The 26,208-nt window shown below is 37.7% G+C and overlaps 5 protein-coding genes and 1 long non-coding RNA gene across 18 annotated transcripts; 4 read left to right on the top strand and 2 right to left on the bottom strand.

Annotated features, from left to right (window-relative positions):
* Positions 1 to 2,506: 2,506 nt before the first annotated feature.
* On the top strand, positions 2,507 to 4,215 carry LOC103412851 (cytochrome P450 736A117-like). Its single transcript, XM_008351368.4, has 2 exons — positions 2,507 to 3,463; positions 3,569 to 4,215. The coding sequence occupies exons 1-2, from the start codon at positions 2,552 to 2,554 to the stop codon at positions 4,181 to 4,183; spliced, it is 1,527 nt and encodes a 508-aa protein (XP_008349590.1). The 5' UTR covers positions 2,507 to 2,551; the 3' UTR covers positions 4,184 to 4,215.
* Positions 4,216 to 6,034: 1,819 nt separating this feature from the next.
* LOC103422714 (protein THYLAKOID ASSEMBLY 8-like, chloroplastic) lies at positions 6,035 to 24,063 on the top strand. 10 transcript variants are annotated; one of them, XR_003766674.2, is made up of 3 exons: positions 6,035 to 6,640; positions 6,928 to 7,032; positions 23,824 to 24,063. XR_003766674.2 is itself a non-coding variant. In XM_008360775.4 (2 exons), the coding sequence occupies exons 1-2, from the start codon at positions 6,113 to 6,115 to the stop codon at positions 7,880 to 7,882; spliced, it is 537 nt and encodes a 178-aa protein (XP_008358997.2). In that variant the 5' UTR covers positions 6,035 to 6,112; the 3' UTR covers positions 7,883 to 8,673. The 10 variants fall into 10 exon arrangements, 5 of the variants coding, with proteins under 5 accessions (XP_008358997.2, XP_008358996.2, XP_070664330.1 ...); XR_001788507.3 differs by lacking the exon at positions 23,824 to 24,063 and adding an exon at positions 7,318 to 7,664 and having other exon boundaries at positions 6,769 to 7,032; XR_003766673.2 differs by lacking the exon at positions 23,824 to 24,063 and adding an exon at positions 7,318 to 7,664 and having other exon boundaries at positions 6,762 to 7,032.
* LOC103422713 (cytochrome P450 736A117-like) lies at positions 10,701 to 12,470 on the top strand. Its single transcript, XM_008360769.4, has 2 exons — positions 10,701 to 11,686; positions 11,778 to 12,470. The coding sequence occupies exons 1-2, from the start codon at positions 10,775 to 10,777 to the stop codon at positions 12,390 to 12,392; spliced, it is 1,527 nt and encodes a 508-aa protein (XP_008358991.2). The 5' UTR covers positions 10,701 to 10,774; the 3' UTR covers positions 12,393 to 12,470.
* On the bottom strand, positions 13,521 to 17,583 carry LOC108172786 (BEACH domain-containing protein C2-like). 4 transcript variants are annotated; one of them, XM_070808226.1, is made up of 7 exons: positions 17,438 to 17,583; positions 17,034 to 17,120; positions 14,734 to 14,985; positions 14,461 to 14,577; positions 14,254 to 14,279; positions 14,045 to 14,158; positions 13,521 to 13,862 (listed from the first exon to the last, which is right to left on the bottom strand). In XM_070808226.1, exons 3-7 carry the CDS (start codon positions 14,954 to 14,956, stop codon positions 13,719 to 13,721), a joined length of 624 nt encoding a protein of 207 aa, XP_070664327.1. In that variant the 5' UTR covers positions 14,957 to 14,985; positions 17,034 to 17,120; positions 17,438 to 17,583; the 3' UTR covers positions 13,521 to 13,718. The 4 variants fall into 4 exon arrangements, with proteins under 4 accessions (XP_070664327.1, XP_070664326.1, XP_028944164.1 ...); XM_070808225.1 differs by lacking the exon at positions 17,438 to 17,583 and adding an exon at positions 17,377 to 17,436; XM_029088331.2 differs by lacking the exons at positions 14,254 to 14,279; positions 17,438 to 17,583 and adding an exon at positions 17,377 to 17,436 and having other exon boundaries at positions 14,045 to 14,189; positions 14,532 to 14,577.
* Positions 21,180 to 22,334, bottom strand: LOC139189620 (uncharacterized). The gene is made up of 2 exons (XR_011573435.1): positions 21,696 to 22,334; positions 21,180 to 21,579 (listed from the first exon to the last, which is right to left on the bottom strand). It is a non-coding gene; the product is annotated as an uncharacterized lncRNA (long non-coding RNA).
* LOC103447489 (protein THYLAKOID ASSEMBLY 8-like, chloroplastic) lies at positions 22,968 to 24,906 on the top strand. Its single transcript, XM_029088330.2, has 2 exons — positions 22,968 to 23,443; positions 24,147 to 24,906. The coding sequence occupies exons 1-2, from the start codon at positions 23,066 to 23,068 to the stop codon at positions 24,537 to 24,539; spliced, it is 771 nt and encodes a 256-aa protein (XP_028944163.1). The 5' UTR covers positions 22,968 to 23,065; the 3' UTR covers positions 24,540 to 24,906.
* Positions 24,907 to 26,208: the final 1,302 nt, after the last annotated feature.

Below are 26,208 nucleotides of genomic sequence, written 5' to 3'. Positions count from 1 at the left end.
GGCTAGAAAATATGTTGTGTTTCGTCGTTGTTCTTTAATATATCGCATAATATGCATTGTGGTATATTGTTGGGACAAAACGTTTTATGTGATGGATATTCGATTGTAGTGAAACAATGAACTACAAATGGCTTGATCCCTATTGAGGGTACGTGGGCAGTCTAACGACGAGGTTAGATGCAGCCATAAAATATACAAAAATTTCTATGAGATTTGGATCTTGAATTATGCTATGTACATATCTCGGATGCGGGGTAGGTTGAGATACGGGTATTTGGTGACGTCATGTGTCGATCCTGGACGTATGTCGGGTTCGGGACATGATAGGGCTAGTGGATTGGATTGCCACCTTTGTTTCTGATTTTGCTTCATTTGAAATTTGCAACTCTAATTAGGGTTGGGTTTTCGGAATATCTTCCATTTTTGTTTTTCGTGTTGAATTTCAGTGATTTTCCTTCATATTTTCGGAAATTTCCTTTAGATTTGGGAAATTTCCATCTTGTCATTCGTTTCTTTGATCTTTGAAGGTTTTTTTGAAGGTTTTTTTTTCCTTGATATGATGCTAATATGAATCTTTGAAGCATATAAGTTTTTGTGAATTCATTGATTTTGATGTTGGAATAAATATTTGAAGGATTTTTTCTAATAACATACTTATGCTGGTTTTTTGGTAAGAGCAAATTCGTAATTTTGATCTAGTCGATACATACTTATGCTGGCATTCAATTAACATAATCACATTATTTGTTGTGTGTTTGTATACAATGTGTAGAATATATTTAGGTTTCGATCTGACCGATACATACATATGTTAATCATTTTCTCCAACCAAACTGAATAGTGTCTATTATATAAATAATGGGTATTTTGCAATTTAGGATTTGATTGTGGGTTGATTAATATACCATGTTATTGTATTAAATTCCTTTGTTGTGATTGTTCAATTCCATTTCTTACTGATCTTTATTATACTGCTTCTTAGTACGACACTGCACCAAATACTTTACTAAATCATTTCAATTTAATCTAATCTAAATCAGTTCAACTTAGTTTCTAAAACTAATCTAATTCAAGATGATTCGGTGTAACAAACGTGTATTCTAATAGATCTGTCCGTGCCTAGTACCAAAAGGCTCAGAAATATGGATATGTTTAAGAAAAAATTGAGTCCGTTAAGTTTAATGTGGCTTCCCAAATTGGCTGTCTTTTCAATCAAAGCTGCAGATCATGTGTACCATTTCCTCTCACACGTGGCCTATTTGAGACCAAGTACCTTTATGTTCTTGTGAAGCAAAAAACCTTACAAATATCGTTTTGAAAACTTCCAAATATATATGTAATGTTGTAATAGTAGTGGGGTGAATGCCCACACGCTGAGAAGACTTTAGAATAGTAATATATTTGTTATTATCTTAAGTTCTCAAAAAAGCTACAGTATTAGTTTGTTATTATGCGAAGTTTTTCAAAAGAAGCGATCATTTCATATATTATTTTGTCACGGATGCCGTTTTATATAAATAGCATTCTGTGTGTAATTGTAACACACACAGCTACGAAAAGAAGCAAATCAATAATATCAATATCTCTCATTTCCTCATTCCTGCAATCTTTTGTATTATAGTTACGAAACTTAATAGTGTCATCTCATATCCCTAGTAAAGGTTAGGTATTGTTGTGCTTTGAAAAAACATGTTTCTGCTGTACTTTGAGAATAAACTCATTTTTGCTACTTCACATTTTCAGTTTTTTTTCACCCGAAATTGTGAAAATAAGTTGTTTTTAAGTGTTTATCAAACACCTTTTGAGCTCAACTTTTTTTATACCAACTTTTTATAAAAGTATCTTAGTATCTAACCAGTACTAACTTTTCCCTATTTATAGCATCTAAGCTTCTTTAGCAATTAGTATTTTTTTTTTTTTTACTTATAGAATCATGGGTGATTTTTATAAAGAAAGTTGAAGTTTCTTTATGAAATTAATTGGTAATGTTGGGAATATCTCAATTTATTTGTAAGTCTACACAAGTTCAAGGCTTCTTCTTCTATTAATATGAATTCATTTTCAACTGTGTGAAGATGTGAAGGTAAAAAAGTTTCATCCAATAAAAGGAGACCAATTTATTTATAAGTCCATGAAGTCTCTAATCTGATCAAGGTGAGATTCGTTCTCAACGCATGTGAGGATATGAAGGTAAAACAATTCAACAGCAATGAAAAGAGAAATCTTGCAAGGACTTATAAGACGTTGAGCTACTCCTCATATTGCTAATTGGTTTTATGATAGAACATCAACTTTCTTTATGGTATCAGAGTAGATTGCCCTATGTAAAGCCCAATAGCCACACATGCTCTACATCACTTAATTTGTGTTAGCACTTGTTTGGCTTGAAATTTGTCACACATGATAGAGAATGGGAGAATGTGAAAGTAAAAGAGTCACACATGCTCACTCTTTACATTGTATAGTGGGATAACCTTGACTTATATAAACCCAGAAACGAAGACCACACAACACACATTTTCTTTTCCAATATAGAGTAGAAGGAAGAACTATGATGATGGTGAGTGAAACCTCCTCTTTTTTGCAACCTTTGGCCTTCACTCTGCTGCCCATTTTCCTCATCCTCCTATACAGATGGTACTCCTCCGCTACAACAACCAACAAAACCCCTTCACCACCTTCTCCACCGAAGCTCCCATTCATTGGGAACTTGCACCAAGTAGGGTTGCACCCTCATCGCTCGTTTCAAGCCTTATCACAACGCCATGGCCCTCTCATGCTTCTCCACTTTGGAAGTGTCCCAGTCCTAGTTGTATCTTCAGCTGAGGCTGCCCGTGAGATCATGAAAGCCCACGACCTCACATTTTCTAACCGTCCCAAGTCCACCATCGTTGAGAAGCTTCTATACAACTACAACGACGTTACATTTGCTCCTTATGGTGAGTACTGGAGGCAGGTAAAAAGTATATGCGTCTTAAATCTTTTGACCAACAAAAGAGTTCGGTCTTTTCGCTCGGTGAGAGAAGAGGAAACCATATCCATGATCAGAAACATAAAGCAATCGTCATCATCACTTCAGAATTTAAGCGAAATATTTGTCAGGCTTACTAATGATGTGGTATGTAGAGTGGCTCTGGGAAGGACGCACAATGGTGGAGAAGGTGGGAGGATGTTTACGGAGCTTTTGGAGGAGTTTATGGAATTATTGGGAATTATCGACATGGGGGACTATATCCCGTGGCTTTCTTGGGTGCGCCATGTAAATGGTTTGGTGGCCAAGGTAGACAAGGTGGCTAAGCAGTTTGATGACTTTATAGTTGGTGTTATTCAAGAGCATATGAAATGTAGTTCAAAGAGTGAAGATGATGACAAGAACGATTTTGTCGACGTTTTGCTTGCAGTTCAGAAAGAAAACTTGTCTGGTATTCCTATTGATACAGTTACAATAAAAGCTCTCATCTTGGTAACTCTCTCTCTCTCTCTCTCTCTCTCTCTCTCTCTCTCTCTCTCTCTCTCTACTTTATAAGTTAGAGGCTAATGTCTTAGTCAACACATTTCATTCTTGTAGGATATGTTCGCTGCTGGTACGGATACATCCTCTACATTCCTAGAGTGGGCAATGACTGAGCTTTTAAGGCATCCAAGGGTCATGAAAAAATTACAGAAAGAAGTAAGGGGAATAGTCGGAAGCAAAACATACGGACCCACGGAGGATGATTTGGTTAAAATGCACTACTTGAAGGCGGTGATAAAGGAAACTCTTCGATTACATCCACCACTTCCATTACTAGTGCCCAGGTTGTCGACCCAAGACGTGGAAATAAATGGTTACAACATTAAAGCCAAAACACAAGTTATGATCAACGCATGGCACATTGGAAGGGATCCCAAGGTCTACGAGAAACCAGAAGATTTCGAGCCAGAAAGGTTCTTGAATAGCGAGATAGATTATAAAGGGACTGACTTTCAGTTGATTCCGTTCGGAGCTGGTAGGAGGATGTGCCCTGGAATTCATTTTGCCATGGCAATTAATGAGATTGCCTTAGCAAGTGTTGTGCACAACTACGATTGGGAATTGCCTAGCGGAGCAAGTGGGCAGGATTTAGACATGACTGAATCTACTGGTTTAAGCATACATAGAAAAAATCCTCTCAAAGCTGTTGCTATTCCATATTCATGTTGAAAGATGGATATAAGAAAATGAAATTCATAGTCCTCCGTATATGTTTTATTTATCAAGATAAAATTAGCGATCCTCAAGTTTACCTACTAGATATTTGATTTAGTTTATAGCTGTGGATTGTATCAGTCACTTTATGAACGTATACCTCTTATAAGAAAAACTAACGAAAAATTTAAAAAAAATTTAATTTTAATAAAAAATAATAAATAAAAGTGTAATAAATAGTACTAAAAAAATGTAAAATGTGATTTCTTATTAAAAATAAACAGTACTAAAAAATGTTCCTTTAAAATTCCCTAAAAGGCTATGGACTTGTACCTAAACCAACACCAATTCCCCCACATCCTCCGCACCTTCCACCACCGCTGCTCATCAGCCCCTTAACTCTCTGCTCCCCGATTTTGTGAAGAAAACAGCACAATACTTTACCTTCTTGAACCTTCACCACTGAACATGAAGTCGAGCAATGACTCCATTCCTTCTCGACGGAGGATATAGGAGGAGGAGACGGGGATGGGTTCGACGGAAGCAGATGTTGTGGGTGGGTTCAAGGAAGGCAAAGATTGGAGGAGGAGAGAAGGTGGGTTCGACGGAGGCAGAAGTTGGAGGTGGATAGGGTTGGCCAGGTAACAGAAGAGGTAATAGAGGAAGAAGATGGTGAATAAACACACAAGTGCAGCAGACATGCTATTTCTTTTTCTTTCTTTTTTCACAGGACTATGATGCCGATGAACAAAACATCCTGGCCTTCGCGTATATAGTTGCCAATTTTCCTAATCAGATCATTTGTGTGTGTCGGAACTGTTTCTTTTGCGGAACTGAGTTGGTCAATGACTAATAAAATACAGCTTCCTCATTCGGGCGAGAATCCTTGCGGATCCTAAAATTACATACTTGTGCGGTAAAAAATTATTATAAATTATTATTTAAAATTAAATATAAATCGTATTTAACGAAAACTAACCACATAATTTACGATGAGTGAATATGAATAGAAATTTTTTATAATCCTCACAAAAAAGAATCCGCGCGATGATCCGGCGAGAATCCTCTCTACTTCTTTCCCCAAAATACCACTAATTTAATTTTTTTCGATGAAGTACAATATGAATAGTAAGTTAAGGGTGCTTTGGGTTAAAAATAACTAAAGAGAGTGTATTTCTAAGGAAAATTAATGAAAATGATTTGAAAACTTTGAGTTTTAATAATAAGGCAAAATAAAGGGTAAAATGAATAGTATCAGGATTGACATTTTAGTGTAAAAATGTGATTTTTCGTTAAAATGAACAGTATCAGGAGCTTTTCGTTAAAGTTCCCGTATTTCTAAAGTAAAACCATTTTTAGTTGGTGAGTTTGTAGGAGGAGTGTCTTTTTGCTCGCTCCTGACGCAAGATAACTGTTATCTTCCTCTAAAATCGTGTCACGAGTTTATTTACTAACTATGATTATCTATAATTTAATTTAGTCTTTATGAAAAAGAAAAATAATTAAAATATTGGGGAATACAAATAGGAAATTCAACAATTGTTTAATTGATAGGATATCGATAAAGGAATAAACGGTAATTTTGTTATGAATCATTTGGCTATTATTCTTTTCTTTAAAGATTTAATTAAATGTATAAGTAAACTTAGTTACTTAAACAAATTCATTACAAGTTTTTAAAGAGAATATAACGGTTATCTGAAATTAGGAATGTGAGCAAAATGCAACTTTTGTAAAAACAAAGGACTAAAGCCAATTTCAATTTATAAACAATTTATCGTGCACTTCAAACTTTTTAAATTATAAAAAAATATTTATAACAAGTGTATAATAAGAAATTGAGAATGTTGGATTGGCAATAACATACTTAAATTTTTTTAATTTTTCTCTCTTTTCGGGAACATGAAAACATAAGAAGGTTTCTATCTACGACCGTAAAGCCCTATGCCAAACCCCCAGCGCCCCACTCTCCTTCTTTCATTTGGAGCAGCAGTAGCTTCTCATTTCCCAAACAAAACCTGCATCAGTCTCACTGACCAACTCGATCCCTTCATCACCCTCACTGCGGATCACCAATTCGTCCCCTTCATCAAACCTCCAATGGCGACTCGTGCATTTTCGCGATCAAAGTTCGCATTTTTCTCTTCAATACTCCTTCAAAACCTGAAAACAACGCCCATCAAGTCGACCCCAATGCTTCTAAAATCCACAGAACTTGAACTCGAGTCCTGGAGATCCATTCGTGGGCTGAGGCTGTATCACGACGGGAGGCCCAGAGGACCGCTCTGGAGGGTCAAAAAGCTGATCGGCAAAGAAGCGCTTTTCGTAATCTCGGGTTTGAAGCGGTTCGAGGACGACGAAGAGATGCTCGGGAAGTTTGTAAATACCCCCGTTTTGAGACTGTTGAAGATGGATATGATTGTTGTTCTCACTGAGCTCAAGCGCCAGGAAGAAGTCGCTTTGGCAATTAAGGTATTGAATTTCTGTGATTAAATTTTGTGAATGTTTTGCATTTGATCTTCTGGTTTGTTCTGAAATTTTTGTACTTTGGGTGTTGAAGTTGTGCTGTGTGAATCCACTTATGTGTTGTTAGTTTACAGTCGTTGCGAAATGGGGCTCCGTGGGTTGCACGCTATGTATTTGGTTGAATGCCTGACTCAATGTGTGATCTTGGGCACCTTCAGTAATGCTTTGTCAATACAGTATTAGAAGCAATGCTTAGCTTTAGTATAAGTGTTTCTGGGTCTTCCCGTTAGTAGTGCAGGTTCATGGTGTATGGTAAAGCGCGATCGGAGTGACGTGGTTTTCGTGGCCAAATCCATCTTTTGACTCAAGACGGGCATTTTTTTCACTTGTAGTTATAGGTGCTAGGACAGAGGTTCAGGGCCGGTGATTTGGACATGTGCAAAGAAGGCCGACTGACGCTCCGGTTCGAAGATGTGACTACGGGACAGAGGTTCAGGGCCGAAGGGGTAGAGAAAGACCTAGGAAAACTTTGGAAGAGACTCTAAGAAAAGGCTTAGAGTACTTGGATCTAACGGAGGACATGACACAAAACCGAGCGCAATGGCGTTCTAGGATTCATATAGCCGACCCCACTTAGTGGGAAAAGGCTTTGTTGTTGTTGTTGTTGTTGTTTGTAGTTATAGGTGCTAGGACAGCTCTTTGGATTTGGAAATAGCTAGTAATGGTGAAATGTTGAAATCTCATTCATGAGAGTCACATTACAGGTATGCTGTGGTTTTGCACAATGGTGAAATGTTGAAACCCAACTCTTCAAATACACAATGGTGCTTTCCTTATTCGTTGTTTCCTGTGTTAAATGCCGAACCACATTACAGGTATGCTGTGGTTTTGCAGACTTGTTTATCAGAGTACATTTAGACCATTATTTGGAATGAATTCCTTCTAGACTGCACATCTTTATTTCTGTTTAACTACATATGCAATGAACATATATGTCTTTGTTTATTGGAATTACAAGCAACTTGGTGAATTTTGGGGTATTTAATGTTATTCGAAAGCAAGACTGGTACAAACCGGATGTCTATCTGTATTAGGACTTAATTATTGCATTAGCAAGATCTAAGAAAATGGAGGATGTTATGCTACTGTGCGACAGCATGAAAAAGGAGGATCTGTTTCCTGATTCTCAAACATATACAGAAGTTGTCAGGGGTTTTTTGAACTCTGGTTGTCCTGCAGATGCAATGAACATTTATGAGGACATGAAGCAGTCTCCAGATCCGCCGGAGGATCTAAGAAAAAATTGTTTCTTCTCCCTCTTTCCTTTGGCTGCAGCAGAACTTGTAACTTAATTTGCAGCCATGACTGCTCCTCCTCCCCCACAGCCCAGACTTGGGTGGTTCACATGGCCACTCATTCAAGCTTTTGGATGGTCCAAGATCACTCTGGTCCCTTAAAGGTGTGTTTGTTTGCACTTACTGTCTTTCACTGGACTAAGTTCCCTTGCTAATAGGTCTTAGCGAGACCCCCCCCCCCCCCCCCGATTCGGAGAGAACTGCTAAGCCACCTTGTAATCCCGTGATCTCCCTTCTCCGTCGTACATTCGCACATCAACCGTAGCAGTAGCTTGCTCCCTCGTGCCTTCGCACCTTCGCCCCTTCCCTTCTCCTTCCTTGTCGCACCACCTCGTAGTCGCCCAACATATAAACAATCGACAACGGACCTGTATTGCTGGCGATGGTCTTCGTTTGGTGCTTTCTGTCGCGTCATGAAATCGGAGTCCTAGCAGTTGAAGGAAAAGAAGACGAACAAGTTTGCCTTGGATTTGGGTGCCCTAGCTTTCTGATTTCTAAATTCATTTGGGTTTTCTGGTCTTTCATGTCGATCTCTGTTGAATTGTAGTTGGGTTAATTTTCTTTTGATGGGTTAGTGGATTGGATTGCCATCTTAAACCCTAGATTTTGCTTTATTTGAAATTTACAACTCTAATTGGGGTTGGGTTTTCAGAATATCTTCCATTTCTGTTTTTTCATGTTGAATTTCAGTAATTTTCCTTCATATTTTGGGAAATTTCCTTTAGATTTGGGAAATTTTCATCATGTCATTCTTTCTTTGATCTTTGAAGGTTTTTTTTTTTTTACCTGATATGATTTTTTGAAGCATAAAAGTTTGTGTGAATTCATTGATTTTGATGTTGAAATAAATCTTTGAAGGATTTTTTCTGATAACATGAATCTTTGAAGCATAAAAGTTTGTGTGAATTCATTGATTTTGCAAATTAGGATTTGATTGTGGGTTGATTAATATACCATGTTGTTGACTGAAATTCCTCTGTTGTGATTGTTCAGGTTCACTTTTTACTAATTTTTATTCTCTTACTTTTTAGTTCGACAATGCACCAAAACTTTTATTAAATTAGTCTAGTTTAATCTAGCTTAATTCAGTTCAGCTTAGGGATGGGCAACGGTTATGGCAGACGGGTAACCGCGGTTATTTACCCATAACCGTTTATGTTCATTCCCGTATAACTGTTTACCTGTTGGGTAATTGCATAAACAGTTATACCCATACCCATAACCGTTTATAAATGGTTAACCATACCCATAACCGTGTACTCATTTAACCATAACCGTTTACCCGTTTTTGAACCCGTTTATCATTTTTTTATCCAATTACCCATTTTTTCACCTGTCTACATGTTCTTTTTAACAACTTGAAAATTACAAAAAAAAAAATTATCATAATTTTCATTATAACCGCGGTATGTGCTTACCAGTATATCGTTATAACGGGTATCAATTTAAAGCAGTCTGTACAAAACCTAGCTAGTTCTGGAATCACAAATGCTCGGCTTTTTCCACCCTCTCATGCTATTTCAGATGATGGTATTTATCTGTCCTAAACTCTCTTTCGAACCTTGTCACTAGTCCAGACCAGATTTTGTTTTAAGTTTTTTGTGTTATATGACAATTCTTGTACTGAGGCTTCACCTTATAGCTTTCCTTGCTACGGATACATGCCGGGAAGGCTCTATGATCTCAATACAAAATATATAAACAAAGATGAATTGAAGTCACTGGTAAGCACATACCGCGGCAATGGAATACAGCCTGTGGTAGATATAGTATCCGTTATAACCGGTTATAACCATTATATATTGAATATTACAATATATAAACAAAGGTGATTTTCGTTACAAAAGTAAAAAATAAAAATAAAGATTAGTTTTTAAAATTTTACATATATTAAATTAAATAGGTAAATAGATACCCATTATAACAGCGGGTAATACTCATAACCGATAGATATTCGTTATAGCCGCGGGTAATATCCATAACCGTTCATTTAAATTTCATAGATAAACGGTTATACTCATAACCGTTTGTTTGTCTAAACGGTTACCCATAACCGTAACCGTGAACTTTAAATGAGCGGGTAACCGTAATTACCCAAACCCATGAGTATTTTGGTCATCCCTAGTTCAGCTTAGTTTCTAAAGATAGTTTAATCCAAGATAATTCAATGTAACAAATGCATCCTAATAAATCTATCAGTGCCTAGAACCACCCAAAAAGCTCAGAAATATTAGTATGTAGAAAAAATTGAGTCCGTAAATTTTATGTGGCTCCCCAAATTGGCTGTCTTTTCAGTCAAAACTGCAGATTATGTGGACCATCTCCTCTTACACGTGGCCTATTTGAGACCAAGAACTTTTATGTTTTAGCTCAAGCAATTTGTATGAACAAGAAAATGCTTACAGATATCGTTTGAAAACTTCCAAATACGTATGTAATGTTGTAAAAGTAGTGGGGTGAATGCCCACACGCTGAGAAGACTTTAGAATGGTAATATATTTGCAACACACACATTTTATTTTTTCCTGGTATTAGAGTAGATTGCTCTATGTGTAAAGCCTAACAGCTAAAAAATGCTTCACGTCACTTAATTCGTGTTAGCACGCATTTGACTTGAAAATTGGTCACATAAGAGATAAGAAAGAATAAGAGGATGCGAAGGTAAAAAGTCACACATGCTCACTCTTTACATTGTATACTGGGATAACCTTGACTTATATAAACACAGAAACGAAGACCACACAACACACATTTTCTTTTCCAAGATAGGGTAGAAGGAAGAACTATGATGATGGTGAGTGAAACCTCTTCTTTTTTGCAACCTTTGGCCTTCACTCTGCTGGCCATTTTCCTCATCCTCCTATACAGATGGTACTCCTCCGCTACAACCACCAACAAAACCCCTTCACCACCTTCTCCACCGAAGCTCCCAATCATTGGGAACTTGCACCAAGTAGGGTTGCACCCTCATCGCTCGTTTCAAGCCTTATCTCAACGCCATGGCCCTCTCATGCTTCTCCACTTTGGAAGTGTCCCAGTCCTAGTTGTATCTTCAGCTGAGGCTGCCCGTGAGATCATGAAAACCCATGACCTTACATTTTCTAATCGTCCCAAGTCCACCATCTTTGAGAAGCTTCTATACAACTACAACGACGTTGCATCTGCTCCTTATGGTGAGTACTGGAGGCAGGTAAAAAGTATATGCGTCTTAAATCTTTTGAGCAACAAAAGAGTTCGGTCTTTTCGCTCGGTGAGAGAAGAGGAAACCATATCCATGATCAGCAAGATAAAGCATTCGTCATCATCCCTTCTGAATTTAAGCGAAATGTTTGTGAGGCTTACTAATGATGTGGTATGTAGAGTGGCTCTGGGGAGGACGTACAATGGTGGAGAAGATGGGAGGATGTTTTCGGAGCTTTTGAGGGAGTTCGCAGAATTATTGGGAATTATCGACATCGGGGACTATATACCGTGGCTTTCTTGGTTGCGCCATGTCAATGGTTTGGTGGCCAAGGTAGACAAGGTGGCTAAGCAGTTTGATGACTTTATATGTGGAGTTATTCAAGAGCATATGAAGTGTAGTTCAAAGAGTGAAGATGATGACAGGAACGATTTTGTCAACGTTTTGCTTGCAGTTCAGAAAGAAAACTTGGCAGGTTTTCCTATTGATACAGTTACTATAAAAGCTCTCATCTTGGTAACCCTCTCTCTCTCTCTCTCTCTCTCTCTCTCTCTCTCTACTTTAGAAGTTAGAGGCTAATGTCTTAATCAACATTTCATTCTTGTAGGATATGTTTGCTGCTGGTACGGATACATCATCTACATTACTAGAGTGGGCAATGACTGAGCTTTTAAGGAATCCAAGGGTCATGAACAAATTGCAGAAAGAAGTAAGGGGAATAGCCGTAAGCAAAACAGACGTACTCACGGAGGATGATTTGGTCGAAATGCACTACTTGAAGGCGGTGATAAAGGAAACTCTTCGATTACATCCACCACTTCCATTACTAGTGCCCAGGTTGTCGACCCAAGACGTGGAAATAAATGGTTACAACATCAAAGCCAAGACACAAGTTATGATCAATGCATGGCACATTGGAAGGGATCCCAAGGTCTATGAAAAACCAGAAGATTTCGAGCCAGAAAGGTTCTTGAATAGTGAGATAGATTATAAAGGGACTGACTTTCAGTTGATTCCGTTCGGAGCTGGTAGGAGGATCTGCCCGGGAATTCATTTTGCGATTGCTATTATTGAGATCGCCTTAGCAAGTACTGTGCACAAGTACGATTGGGAATTGCCTAGCGGAGCAAGTGCGGAGGATTTAGACATGACCGAATCTACTGGTTTAACCGTACGTAGAAAAAATCCTCTCAAAGCTGTTGCTATTCCATATTCACTTTGAATGATGGATATAAGAATATGAATCCATAGTCCTTGTATGTTTATTTATCAAAATAAAATTAGCGATCCTTAAGTTTAACTACTAGATACATTGATTGAGTTTATAGTTGTGGACTCCATCGGTTACTTTTCCAATGTCATCTATACGCATAGTTTGGTAATTGGACAACTACACCCTCCGACTTTCCTACTTACCTACTTTCCATCCCTCCAAATTTCCCATGCCAGTAAAAATCTATTGGATAAATGAAAAGAAAAATCCAAAGCTATTGCTATTCCATATTCATTTAGACCAAGAACTATTAATGTTTTAGCTCATATGTATCAATCAATAATTTGAAAACTCACACACACATATATATATATATATATATATGTAAGTTTTTTATAGCAATTAGCACTTTATTTTTGTTTTCATATGAAATCATGGATGATCTTAAAATAATATACTGGGATGACCTTTATATAAACACACAAACAAAGCACACGCAAATGCACAATTTTCTTTTCCTAGATTCGATTTGACTATGACCTGGTGAATGAAACCTTCTCTGTTCTGCAACCTTTGGCCTATTCTACTACTTTGTATCAGGATGATCTTTACCTTTATATAAACAAACAAGTGCAGCAGACACACCCATACACACAATTCCGTTTCCTACATAGGACTATGAAGCCGACGAACAAAACATCGTTTTTGCAACCTTTGGCCTTCATATATATTGCGGGCAATTTTCCTAATCGAAGCATTTGTGTGCAGTGTCGGAACTGTTTTTCTGATGAGGAATTGAGTTGGCTAATCACTAATATATAAATCTCAAATTTAGATTGTACTAGAAATTAGGCATGCACGTTGCCGCAGGAACCAGCTGTTTAAAGCGTAATCGGATGAATAAAACACTTTTAAGTTGAATAAATTCAACACAATTATGAACAAACAAAGGAATAAATGAGTGAATAAGATCAATAAGATAAGCAGTTTTGTTTTTATACATTCAAGTGAGCTGGCATATAAACACATTGTACAATGAGTAGGAAGAAATTGTACGGTTTGATTAGGAAGAGATGGTTACCCAAAAAGTTCTGTTTCCTTAAGAAACAGAACAAACATGTAGTTCACACATCTAACTGAATCCACAAAAAGTTTTGATTAGCAATGCACCAACAAATACTCAATCAACATAACTGAATCTACACAATCATATAGTATCAATGCTTTCGTTCTCTACTAATTAATCAATGCAACATTTCAAATTTCGTTTCCTCATATACGGTAAGTATTCAAAGTCATCCCATCCCAATTCCACATAAGATAGTACACAAACCTTCAGAGAGATGCCAGCGGATAGCCGAAAGCTGGGTTTTGTGTTACAGCATCTGAAGAAGCATGAATGGCAGCTGCAGGAAGATTGCAGTGCTCAGGAGCAGAATCAGCATATGGTTTGACTTCTTTTGGGTTCTGGAAGATGGTCTGACATTCCAAAATATCAAGATGATCTTTCTTTAACAGAAAACATGCATAATATTTTCATAAGAAATCGAATCCTCATCAGTTATTCCCAATGTAATATGTTTAGATTGGATAATTTCCAGAAATAAAATAAACATTCCGAAAGGTTCAGCTAAGTTTCTTGTTTCTCCAAAGAAAGTTACCTGTAAATGAAGAACATCTGCTAATGGCAACCTCTTCAAGTGAGGGAAGGTAAGTAGTTGGGATGGCGTTTGCCCAAAGTATGCAATTTGGTCCTGTGTTGCACGCTGTTGTACCTGATTTTGGCACAGAGGAAAAAAGAATGTACTGAAAAAAATTATCAAACAATAATGGAAAAAATCATACAAATGTCAACAGAAACTATACTTACTGGGTCTGAGATCTTATCAATATCGACTGTCCCTTCATAGGTAATAAAAGGTCGTACCCAGTGCACAAGGCTCCCGCTTTACGCAGGGTCTGGGAGAGGTGAATGTCGGCTAGCCTTACCCCCATTTATGGAGAGGCTGCTCCCAAGTCTCGAACCCGAGACCTACCGTTCATGGGCGAAGACACTTGTCATCGCACCAAGTGCGACCTCTCCCTTCATAGGTAATGTAAAAGAAAAAATTATTTGCCATTATAGCTTCTTTGCCACGCTGCTTATACCTGTATATCCTAAAGATGCGCTTCGTATCGACTGGTCCCTTCGTGCCTGATCAACACAAATGCATCAAGAAATAAAAATACTCAGCATAAAGGCAACTATTCTCTATGGTTTCATATAACAAAAATGCTCAATCAACCATGAATGAACAATAGCAATCATCACTGATCAATCTTTCACCAAGAAACAACAAAAAAAACATACTTTTAAACTGAGTGAGGGATCTAAGATGTTTGAGAGCTGGAATGTTTGAGCAATTTGTGCGAAAAAGTTGAAGAGCTTTGAACTGAGTGAGAGACAGAGAGTGTGGAGTGAGAATGGCAGAGAGAATTAAAACCAAACCAAATAGTAGAAAATCAACTATAAAAATGGTACTTATCTTGTGAATGAGGACATGCAGACGCAGGATGGACGAAGGAGAGCACATCCAGGGTCCAACTCCTTGTCCTCCTTTTCCTGTAATTGCAGCATATAAACAGCAAAATACAAAACCAGAAACCCCCAAATTTATTCATTTCTTAATTGAAAATCCAGAAGAAAAAAATGCAAAATTTAAGTAATGCACAGAAAACCCAGATCCCACCCCAAATTTATCCTCGAAGGTTTTTTAGAAATCAACCAACCATGAATCAGAGAAGAAGCAGAGGATTGAGTAAGGGGAGGAGAGAGTTCCACTGCGAGATAGAGTGTTTGAGCACAGTGGTGCTGTAGAAAACGGACCAAGGGGACCAACCTAGACCCCCAGCCACGATCCCTACCCCTCTCCCTCAAATCCCGACGGCCCCCATGGTTTTCTCTGACTGTCCCCCCCTCTCCCACTCATGAAATCGAGGATATGTAGCAATGGCACTAAGATCCCCACTCCTCCATCTCCCTCAGTCGCTCTGTTTCTGTCTCCCTCTCTCTTTATCTCTATGTCTATGTCTATCGGCATGGCCTCCTCCCTCTCCCTCTCTATCTCTATCTTAGAGGCGGCATGGCCTCCCATCCCCAAAACCCTCACCGAACGAAGAATGAAGAGGCAGTGGTAATTTTGTTAGTAACGTGAAATCCACCAACAGCAGCAGGGGCAGAAAGAGCCAGTGGCAGAATGGTAAATAATTTGCATAAAAAGATGCACTACAAAGGCGGTACGAACGGTGTCACCCCTAAAATGCAACAATGCAGATAACACACATTTCATCAAAGTGAATCCAATAAAATCACAAATCAATATTGGCATCTCTAAAGAATTTAAATAACCAAGAGATGGGTGAACAAATCAAAGCAGTTTGATTTTAACTTATATTCAATTCAGCTGACATCAAGAGCCGCTTTACAATCAAAAGGATGAACTTATAAGCTTTTATTCACAAAAGTTGTAATCTCAAAAAACTAGTCTGTTTGCATAAAACACATAAGCGGCATGCAGTTCACATATGGTATGTGAAAGCACCCAAAATTACAAAAGAAAAGACTAAGAGAATCCACACTAAACAAAAAGGTCGTACCCAGTGCACAAGGCTCCCACTTTACGCAGGGTCTGGGAGAGGTGAATAAAAGAAAGGAAATCCAACAAATCCCAATATTTACTCAGTATCACTATTGCGGCAGATTTTTATGACACTACGACACATACTATACGACCAACTTCATTTCTCACTCATTTTAGACTAAAGTGATTTTAAAATGAAGGCTTGCAATTTATTGAACCAACAAGTCTAAAGCCACATACATATATGCAGTTGAAACTCATATGGAACGTACCCAAGAGAGTATCTGAGTTAAGAACTCCAAAGCTTAAGCAAAACCATTCTCAACAATGTTGTAAAAAAAGAAAGAAAAAAAATAGTCATTGATAATTTGAAATAATTCAAAATTGCAAGCAAGAAAAGGCTTCAATTCAAAAAGCTCTGCAAGGTCGTGAAATTGGTTCTTCACTAAGATATTTATAGGAATCCAATCCATTTTTTAAAATAAATGAGAAGCATGCAAGACAATTTGGTTCTTCACCTAATCAGCTCAAAGAACCCTTGCCAAAATACATTTTTCAACTGCAATAGATTTATGAGACTAAGTATCCCCTCTTTTTATGCCATATCTAATTAATTTCATGTCATTCCGAAAATGACCTATTTACCATTTCCGCAAGATACAGATTAGATCTTGTAGTAAATCTAAACGAAGTAAGGCATTTGATTTAAAATCATAATAAATAGAACCTGAATCACATCACTACAAATACAAATAAAAGAAAATGAAATTATTCCCATTTGGTGGCTAAGAAAACCAAAAAAAGTAAGTAACTTTTTTCCCCTAAGAACATTCACACAAAAATTTCACCAGAAATTGCAGTTCCCACAAATCTAACAACAAATCAAGAAACCCCATGACCCCATTTTCCTTTCCACATTTTCCAGGCAACCAAACAGACGCCAACCCAACCCTAATTCCGAAATCGCTCAACAATGGGCGGAGAACGCATTTATATAAGATGAAATTAGAATTTGGGTTGGGAGAGTTACCAGCAGTGTCCCGTAAGCCTAAATTCACAGTAGTGCCTTCAACCACCACATTTGCACAGAAGTTATCAAACACAGTTGGTAATAGTCCTGATGAACACAAAAACAATTGAAAAACAAAATGAAATTACTTGGAAAGGGAAAGGGGGAAAAGCAAAGCACTTTGTCTAGAGAGAAAAAGAGAGAAGAAAGAGAAAGACAGAGATAGAGAGAGAGAGAGGGGGGGAGAAAGATCTGAACTAAAATCTTGAAAACAACAGAAAAAAAGTTGCAAAACCAGATGCATAAACAAATAAAGTAATCCAAAAAACCCAAAAGTCACACAGAATAGTCAAATGTGAGAGACCCATAAATCCATAAGAAATTACTCCATCTCATGCAATTTGTATGAACAAGAAAATGCTTACAGATATCGTTTGAAAACTTCCAAACACATATTTTAAGTTTTCAAAAAGGTTACGGTAATATATTTGTTATTATCTTAAGTTTTCAAAAAGGTTACAGTAATAGTTTGTTATTACGTGAAGTTCTTCACAAGAAGCGATCGTATCACATTTTATTTTGTCACGGATATGACTTTATATAAAGAGTACTTTGTGTGTAATTGCAACACACATATTTTATTTTTTCATGGTATCAGAGTAGATTATCCTATATCTAAAGCCTAACAGTTATACATGCTACACGTCACTTAATTCGTGTTAGTACGTGTTTGACTTGAAAATTCGTCACACATTCGAGAGAATGAGAGGATGTGAAGGTAAAAAGCCACACATGCTCACTCTTTACATTGTATACTGGGATAACCTTGACTTATATAAACACAGAAACGAAGACCACACAACACAACACACATTTTCTTTTCCAAGATAGGGTAGATGGAAGAACTATGATGATGGTGAGTGAAACCTCCTCTTTTTTGCAACCTTTGGCCTTCACTCTGCTGGCCATTTTCCTCATCCTCCTATACCGATGGTACTCCTCCGCTACAACCACCAACAAAACCCCTTCACCACCTTCTCCACCGAAGCTCCCAATCATTGGGAACTTGCACCAAGTAGGGTTGCACCCTCATCGCTCGTTTCAAGCCTTGTCTCAACGCCATGGCCCTCTCATGCTTCTCCACTTTGGAAGTGTTCCAGTCCTAGTTGTGTCTTCAGCTGAGGCTGCCCGTGAGATCATGAAAACCCATAACCTCACATTTTCTAACCGTCCCAAGTCCACCATCGTTTAGAAGCTTCTATACAACTACAACGACGTTGCATCTGCTCCTTATGGTGAGTACTGGAGGCAGGTAAAAAGTATATGCGTCTTAAATCTTTTGAGCAACAAAAGAGTTCGGTCTTTTCGCTCGGTGAGAGAAGAGGAAACCATATCCATGATCAGCAAGATAAAGCATTCGTCATCATCCCTTCTGAATTTAAGCGAAATTTTTGTGAGGCTTACTAATTATTAACTACATTGTAAAAGATGAAGAATTGGTACAAATAAAGATGAAGATGATAGAGAGAAAAACCAGAAAGATTGTATTGATTAAAATGGAGAAAATGTATACAAAAGAACTTAAAGAAATGATAGCTAAACAATCCCTTATATAGCCATATAACCTAATTACAATAATACCCCTTTTTGTTATATCAGTTATTACTCCCCCCTCAAACTGAACTCTGGAGTATCCAAGTGAAGTTTGAACTAGCCACGTGAAATTGATCTGGGAAAGATGCAGCGGCGCCCAATCGAAGTAATGTAATGACAGTTTCCTCTCCTCCAAAATAGGACGCCCAGTGAAGCCCTGTTCTTCCGTGAGCATCTCTGAAATTTGCAAAAATATGAACTGATTTTGTATTGAATAAGCCACTTAAAATATGGGGGTTAGTATGTTGATAATTGTTTTATTATATATATATATATATATCAATTTGGTCCACTCATGTTTGTTTTGTGCCCCATTTAAGACCTAGGAATGAGGAATACAATATGAGCTTCGAGGCATTCCCCTACCAGTGATATCGTGCTATTTACTCTCTACTTCGACATCTATTGTAATAGCACTTTTCTATCTTAAATTTTCATGTGTACTCTATATTAGACGTATGCTCTGAACATGTCATGCATTATCTTAATATTTCATTGTTGATAGTTGAACTTAAGTTTTGTGTTATACGTTCCTATTGCATGAATAAACCCAATTTATATGCATGTTTCACATGTTCATAGCATTTGCATTAATTAAATGACTTTCATCACCCTTCGGATGTCAGCCAGCACGTGACCATCTCGATATCCCGAGGACATCGAGATCGAGGACATGTCAAGAACTATTAATGTTTTAGCTCATATGTATCGATCAATAATTTGAAAATTCACAAATATACATACATATATATATACACACGCACATGCAAGCTTTTTTTAGCAATTAGCACTTTATTTTTGTTTTCATATGAAATCATGGATGATCTTAAAATAATATACTGGGAGACTGAGATGACCTTTATATAAACACACGAACAAAGCACACGCAGATGCACACATTTTCTTTTCCTAGATACGACAGGACTATGCCATAAGACGCGCCCTCGCAGTCAAAACTCTCCTCTCCAGTGGGACCAGCGGGCCGGAAGCCCCGATTCCTTCAATTAAAAAAAGCGATTCGGTCAGTAGAAAAGTCATCTCAGGATGCGTTTAGTACGCAGACGGGAAGGAACATGACGAGACGGAACGAAGGTATAATTTTTGAAAAAGACATGGGGTATATTTGTCTTCAAATGGTAAAACATTGTGTTCCACAGACGTGGAACAAACCCGTTCCAGGGGGGAGGTGGGACGCAAAAACATCCAAAATCTGTCCCGTGGAACAGCCCGTTCCACCCATTTTTGGCGCACCAAACTCGGGACGGAACGCCTCGTCCCGTTCCTTCCCGTCCCGTCCCACGTACCAAACGCACCCACTGAACATTGAATTATATACAAAGGACAAGGATTGTCTGCCATTCTTGTTCCCGTGCCCTCCCATGCTCTCCTGTTTGTGTAGTCACGGTTAAGCCACATCAACATTTTATATTACTATTCATTTTTGTCTTATTATCTCTATAAAAAAATAATATAAAATGTTGACGTGTCTTAACTTTAACCACACAAAACATGAGGATACAGGAGAGCACGAGAACAAGGAGGGCAGACAATCCTTGTCCATATACAAAACCTCGTGAGAAAACCAACCTGGCGAATGAAACCTCCTCCTCTTTTCTGCAACCTTTGGCCTATTCTACTACATTGTATCAGGATGATCTTTACCTTTATATAAACAAACAAGTGCAGCGGACACACCCAAACACACAATTTCGTTTCCTACATAGGACTATGAAGCCGTTGAACAAAACATCGTTTTTGCAACCCTTGGCCTTCACATATATAGCTGGCAATTTTCCTAATCGAAGCATTTGTGTGCAGTGTAGGAATTGTTTTTCTTATGAGGAACTAAGTTGGTTAATCACTAATATATAACTCAAATTGAGATTGTATGACTAGTGAATATCTGAATGCTCATTCATTCAAATTTTCATGAATTTAAGTTTTTTTCTATTTATTTTGAGTAAACAAAATATTTTAGTTATGTTACTGGTCATATCATTCACTTACCTAAACTGTAACGTTTACCCTTTCTCAATTATTTCACATAAAGTTGACCGGACAAATATCATATTTGTAATGTACGAATATTACACTTTGCTATAATTTCTCGCTAAATACTAGATGTTGAAGTGCAAAATTCCTTTCTTTGATGGTCTCTTGTCAATATCAAGATGCTTTATGTTCTTTAGTAACTTTTTTTTTTTGTTACATGGATAAAGAAAATAAGTTTCAATAGCAAACTAATAGTGTTTCTGGTATACACCTTCACTAAACTTGTACAAAGGGGACATTTTCGGCATTTTCATCATTAAAAATGCTCCATATTGAAAACTAGTTTTATGTCAATTACAAAACGCCACCCAAACTGACATGTTGTCTACATGACGTTCGTTAGACGGCATGGGAACATGTTTTCGTGACATGTTTAAGCCGCCACGTTAAAGTTAAATTTTATAGGATACCTCGGATAACAACGTCATGTGCATACAACTTGAATTTTGAATCCAAAGGTCATTGAGGGTTGTATCAGAACTTTATTTTCAAGTGGTCATGAGTTTCATCATTGTTCCTCACTTATTTATTGATGATGTGCAGGGAAATGCATACTACCAACTTCTAATTTTCCGTGATAGGATAGAAGTGACGCTGGTGAACGAAACCTCCTCCTTTCTGCAACCCTTGGGCTTACTGCTGGCCATTTTCCTCATCCTTCTATACAGGCTGTGCTCCTCGGCTACCACCAATGGCGGATCCAGAAAATAATGTTTGGGGGGTCAATAAGGATAGTGCGCGTAGCGCGAATTTTTTTTTTAACAGAAACAGCATGCATATCGTCATTTCATCGGGTCTTGGTAGGATAGCGCGATCAGCCTCTCGTCGATAGTTACCATACTGAAAGGTGCCTTCACTTTCCCTGACAACCAAAAATACCACAACTAATCAGCATCAATGTAATCTTAGATCTCAAATTGAAAAAAAATGCAAACTTTGCAAGTACGAACAGTATGATAAGGAAAGAGCCAGGCTTACAACTATGAAACTAACGAGGTGCACACAACGAAACTCTACACAGAACCTGCAACCGAAGTCTTTTTCTTCTCGCGCGCGCCCTTCCTTCTTCTTCAACCTGCAACCGAAGTCTTTTTCTTCTTTCAGACATTTCATCGAACACGTGGTGTGCAGCTCCAAGAGGTCGCACCAGCAACTCCAGGGGGTTGCACCAGCAGCTCAAAGGGACCTCCAATGTTATTTCCATGGCTTCCAAAGGGTCGTGCCACCCCATTGACCCCACTGTGGCTCCGCATCTGGCTACCACCACCAACAAAACCCCGTCGCCGCCTCTTCCACCCAACCTCCCCATCATTGGAAAGTTGCACCAACTAGGGTTTTACCCTTATCGCTCGTTTCAAGCTTTATCTCAATGCCATTGTTAATAACTATATGGATAATACAAAGCCAAAATAACCAAATAAAAAAAATAGGTTCCCGTGTCCATTTTGGAAGTGTCCCCATCCCTGTTGTCTCTTCAGCTGAGGTTCCCGTGAGATCAAAACGCATGAGATTACAAAGCCAAAATAAAAAAATAGGTTGCTCCCAAACACTATATGAACTAGCCTCATTGCCAATAACAATATGGATAATACAATATGAATAGTAAGTTGAGAGTATTTTTGTTAAAGATGATTAAAAGAGATTGCATTTTTAAAAGTACAACTATTTTCAGTTCATGAGTTCGTAATAGGAGCCTGTATTTGTTCACTATCCTAATATAAGGTAATCGTTACTTTCTTTCTGAATCGTGTCACGTGTCTATTTAACCAACTATAGGTATTCATCATTTAATTAAATCTTTATAAAAAATAAAAAAAATACTTGAACAATTGTTTAATGAGAAATGTTAGGGAAACTAAACTTGTAAACAAAGTTTTGTAAACTAAATGATATAGAAGTTAATGATTAGATTATTACTTAAGCGTTGATAAACGTGCTCATTTACTATTGGTGACACATCATTTAGTTTGCAAATTTTGTTTACAAATTAAGTCTCCCTACCGTTACTGTTGTTTAATTGATAGGATATTGAGTAAATGACAATTTTACTATTAATCAGTTAGTTATTATTCTTTTCTGTTAAATTGATGGAATTTTCAATTTTAGGCATTAATTCTAACAAGCTCCACCACATGGGCTTAAATATTATTTTATTACCGCAAAATTATCTTCCAACGGTCATGTCACCACATAGACTATTAATCCAATTAAGCTCTTAATTAAATGTTTAAGTAATCATAGTTAGTTAAACGACTCGTGACACGATTTTGGAGGAGGGTTAGATTCTCATTTCTCAAACACCGTTCATCAATCTCACTGACCAACTCGTCCCCTTCATCACACCTCCAATGGCAATGGCGACTCGTGCATTTTCGCGATCGAAGTTCGCATTTTTATCTTCAATACTCCTCCAAAACCTGAAAACAACGCCCATCAAATCAAACCCAATGCTTCTAAAATCCACAGAACTAGCACTCGAGTCCTGGAGGCCCATTTGTGGGCTGAGGCTGTATCACGACGGGAGGCCCAGAGGACCGCTCTGGAGGGGCAAAAAGCTGATCGGCAAAGAAGCGCTTTTCGTAATCTCGGGTTTGAAGCTGTTCGAGGACGTGGAAGAGAAGCTCGGGAAGTTTGTAAATACCCACGTTTTGAGACTGTTGAAGACGGATATGATTGCTGTTCTCACTGAGCTCGAGCGCCAGGAAGAAGTCGCTTTGGCAATTAAGGTACCGAATTTCTGTGTTTAAATTTTGTGAATGTTTTGCATTTGATCTTGTGGGTTGTTCTGAAATTTTTGTACTTTGGGTGTTGAAGTTGTGCTGTGCGAATCCACCTATGTGTTGTTAGTTTACAGTCGTTGCGAAATGGGGCTCCGTGGGTTGCACGCTATGTATTTGGTTGAATGCCTGACTCAATGTGTGATCTTGGGCACCTTCAGTAATGCTTTGTCAATATGTTTAACAGTATTAGAAGCAATGCTTAGCTTTAGTGTAAGTGTTTCTGGGTATTCCTGTTAGTAGTGCAGGTTCATGGTGTATGGTAAAGCGTGATCGGAGTGACGTGGTTTTCGTGATCGGAGTGACGTGGTTTTCACTTGTAGTTATAGGTGCGAGGACAGTTCTTTGGAATTTGAAGTAGCTAGTAATGGTGAAATGTTGAAATCTCATTCATGAGAGTCAAGACGACCATATCAACACTCACTGCCATATTTCCCATTTGAATCTACGAGAAACCAGACTAGTTTGATTTTGAATTGCGGATTTATTATTTCCTGCTGTGGTTTTGCAGACTTGTTTATCAGAGCACATTTAGACCATTATTTGGAATGAATTCCTTCTAGACTGCACATCTTTATTTCTGTTTAACTACGTATGTAATGAACGTATGTCTTTGTTTATTGGAATTACAAGCGACTCGGTGAATTTTCAGGTATTTAATGTTATTCGAAAGCAAGACTGGTACAAACCGGATGTCTATCTGTATAAGGACTTAATTATTGCATTAGCAAGATCTAAGAAAATGGAGGATGTTATGCTACTGTGGGACAGCGTGAAAAGGGAGGATCTGTTTCCTGATTCTCAAACATATACAGAAGTTATCAGGGGTTTTTTGAACTCTGGTTGTCCTACAGATGCAATGAACATTTATGAGGACATGAAGCAGTCTCCAGATCCACCAGAGGAGCTGCCATTCCGGATTTTGTTAAAGGGACTTCTGCCACACCCCCTTTTGAGAAACAGAGTCAAGCAAGACTTTGAGGAGCTGTTTCCCGAACAGCATGTGTATGATCCTCCGGAAGAGATATTTGGCATGCGCGGCTGAGGTCTGTATTCTATGCTTTGCTCCTACTTCAATCTGTTGTAGAAATTAGCATGCGCTTCTCTCCACACAGATGTTATATTCATTTCATCGCCGGATTGAAGGTTATATGGTTTCAGGGCTTAAATCTCTCTCTTTATTGGAGGGGTTCGTTGTATCCCAACTGATTATAGGGTAATGGATTGCCTGCTAAAACCTTTAGGTGGTTTATCCCATACATGTAAAATTGTTATCCTTCTTTAGAGCATCAAAGATCGGAGTTCTTGGAACGTAACTTGTCATATTTTGTACATGTTCTTGTAGGCATGTAAACTTTTGACCTGACTATGTTGACAAAGATGAGCACATATGATTGACTGTGGTTTTTGTACCCTTTGTATCTTGGTACTGCTAATCTCTCCAAGTTTAGGAGGCTGCAGTAATACTTGGGATGCAATGCAGTTGAGGGGCTTTAATGTGAGGAGCCCTAGAAATAACTATAACTTGGTTTTGGGTCGGGTTTAAACTGGACTGGGCCTGACTGAATTTAAATTGGGCTTTCTAAGATAGAGAATTGTCCAGTAACAGTGCTTTGCTAAGAAAGTCATTGATTAACAAATTTTTGAAGATTTTTCCTTCTCATTTGAAATTTCTCGTTCTATTTATTTGGCTCTCCTTATTCTACAATGTTGCATGATGAGTTATGCCGTTATTTTCTAAGTCACCCTTGAAAACTCTAGTAGAAATCAACCAATTCCAAACTCATTTAGTCATCTAATGATATAGATCAAAGATATGCAGTTAGAACAATTAAATCTTAACAATATTAAACGAACAATTAATGATTTTTTATTTGATTGATTTTCAACAAAGTTGATCTTTAAAAGTTGAACTAGAAAATAGACGATTCCAATCATTGTGCAACATTGCATAACGAAAAAGAGAACCGAAAATACAGAATGAGAAGGTTCGATCAAGATCCTGAGAAAGTCTGGTGGAAATTTTTTCCATTCTCAAGTACCCTTATTTTATATTATTTTTAATAAAAAAGTTCCCCAAGTCTTATTCCTCAAAAACCAAGAATAACCAATAACATTTTTCTTTCATGTGAATCCTATGTGAATTCCAACTGTCTTTTGATTCTTATAATGCAAGTAGACATTCGAATGAGAATAATTCGTATTTCTTCCCTTTCTGTTCAAAGTAAAGTGAAAATAATACTTTTCTTTTACACTTTACTCATTTACTTTTAGATTGTTATTATCTTTATTCTTTATTTTTTTTGTTGAAAACGGGGCATAAATCTGAAAGAAAAGGAAAAACTATAAACATATTACGAGGCCACGAAACTCCAGTTATATCCACGACCGATGACAAGAAGGATGAGCTTGCTCAATAAAGACCGAACCCAAATTGCATGACAAACCCAAACAAGCCAAATCATCATCAACAAAATTATTTTCATGGTAAATACGTCAAATTTCACAAGACCAACTTGGTGCATAAGTGCATGACAATTCAATACCAAACTTCTCATAAGGTGATTATCTATTTATGCATTTAAAATCAATTGTAGGGCAAGTGCAGCATCCGATTCAACTATAATCTTCTTAATTCCATTAGTCTACACAAGCTGCGACCCAATAAAAACACCTCAAACTTCAGCACTTAAAATCTCACCTCGACCAAGATT

Source organism: Malus domestica, chromosome 11 (genome assembly GCF_042453785.1).
Source record: "Malus domestica chromosome 11, GDT2T_hap1".
Lineage (NCBI taxonomy): Eukaryota > Viridiplantae > Streptophyta > Magnoliopsida > Rosales > Rosaceae > Malus > Malus domestica.
This window is presented reverse-complemented; position numbering and strand designations above follow the sequence as displayed.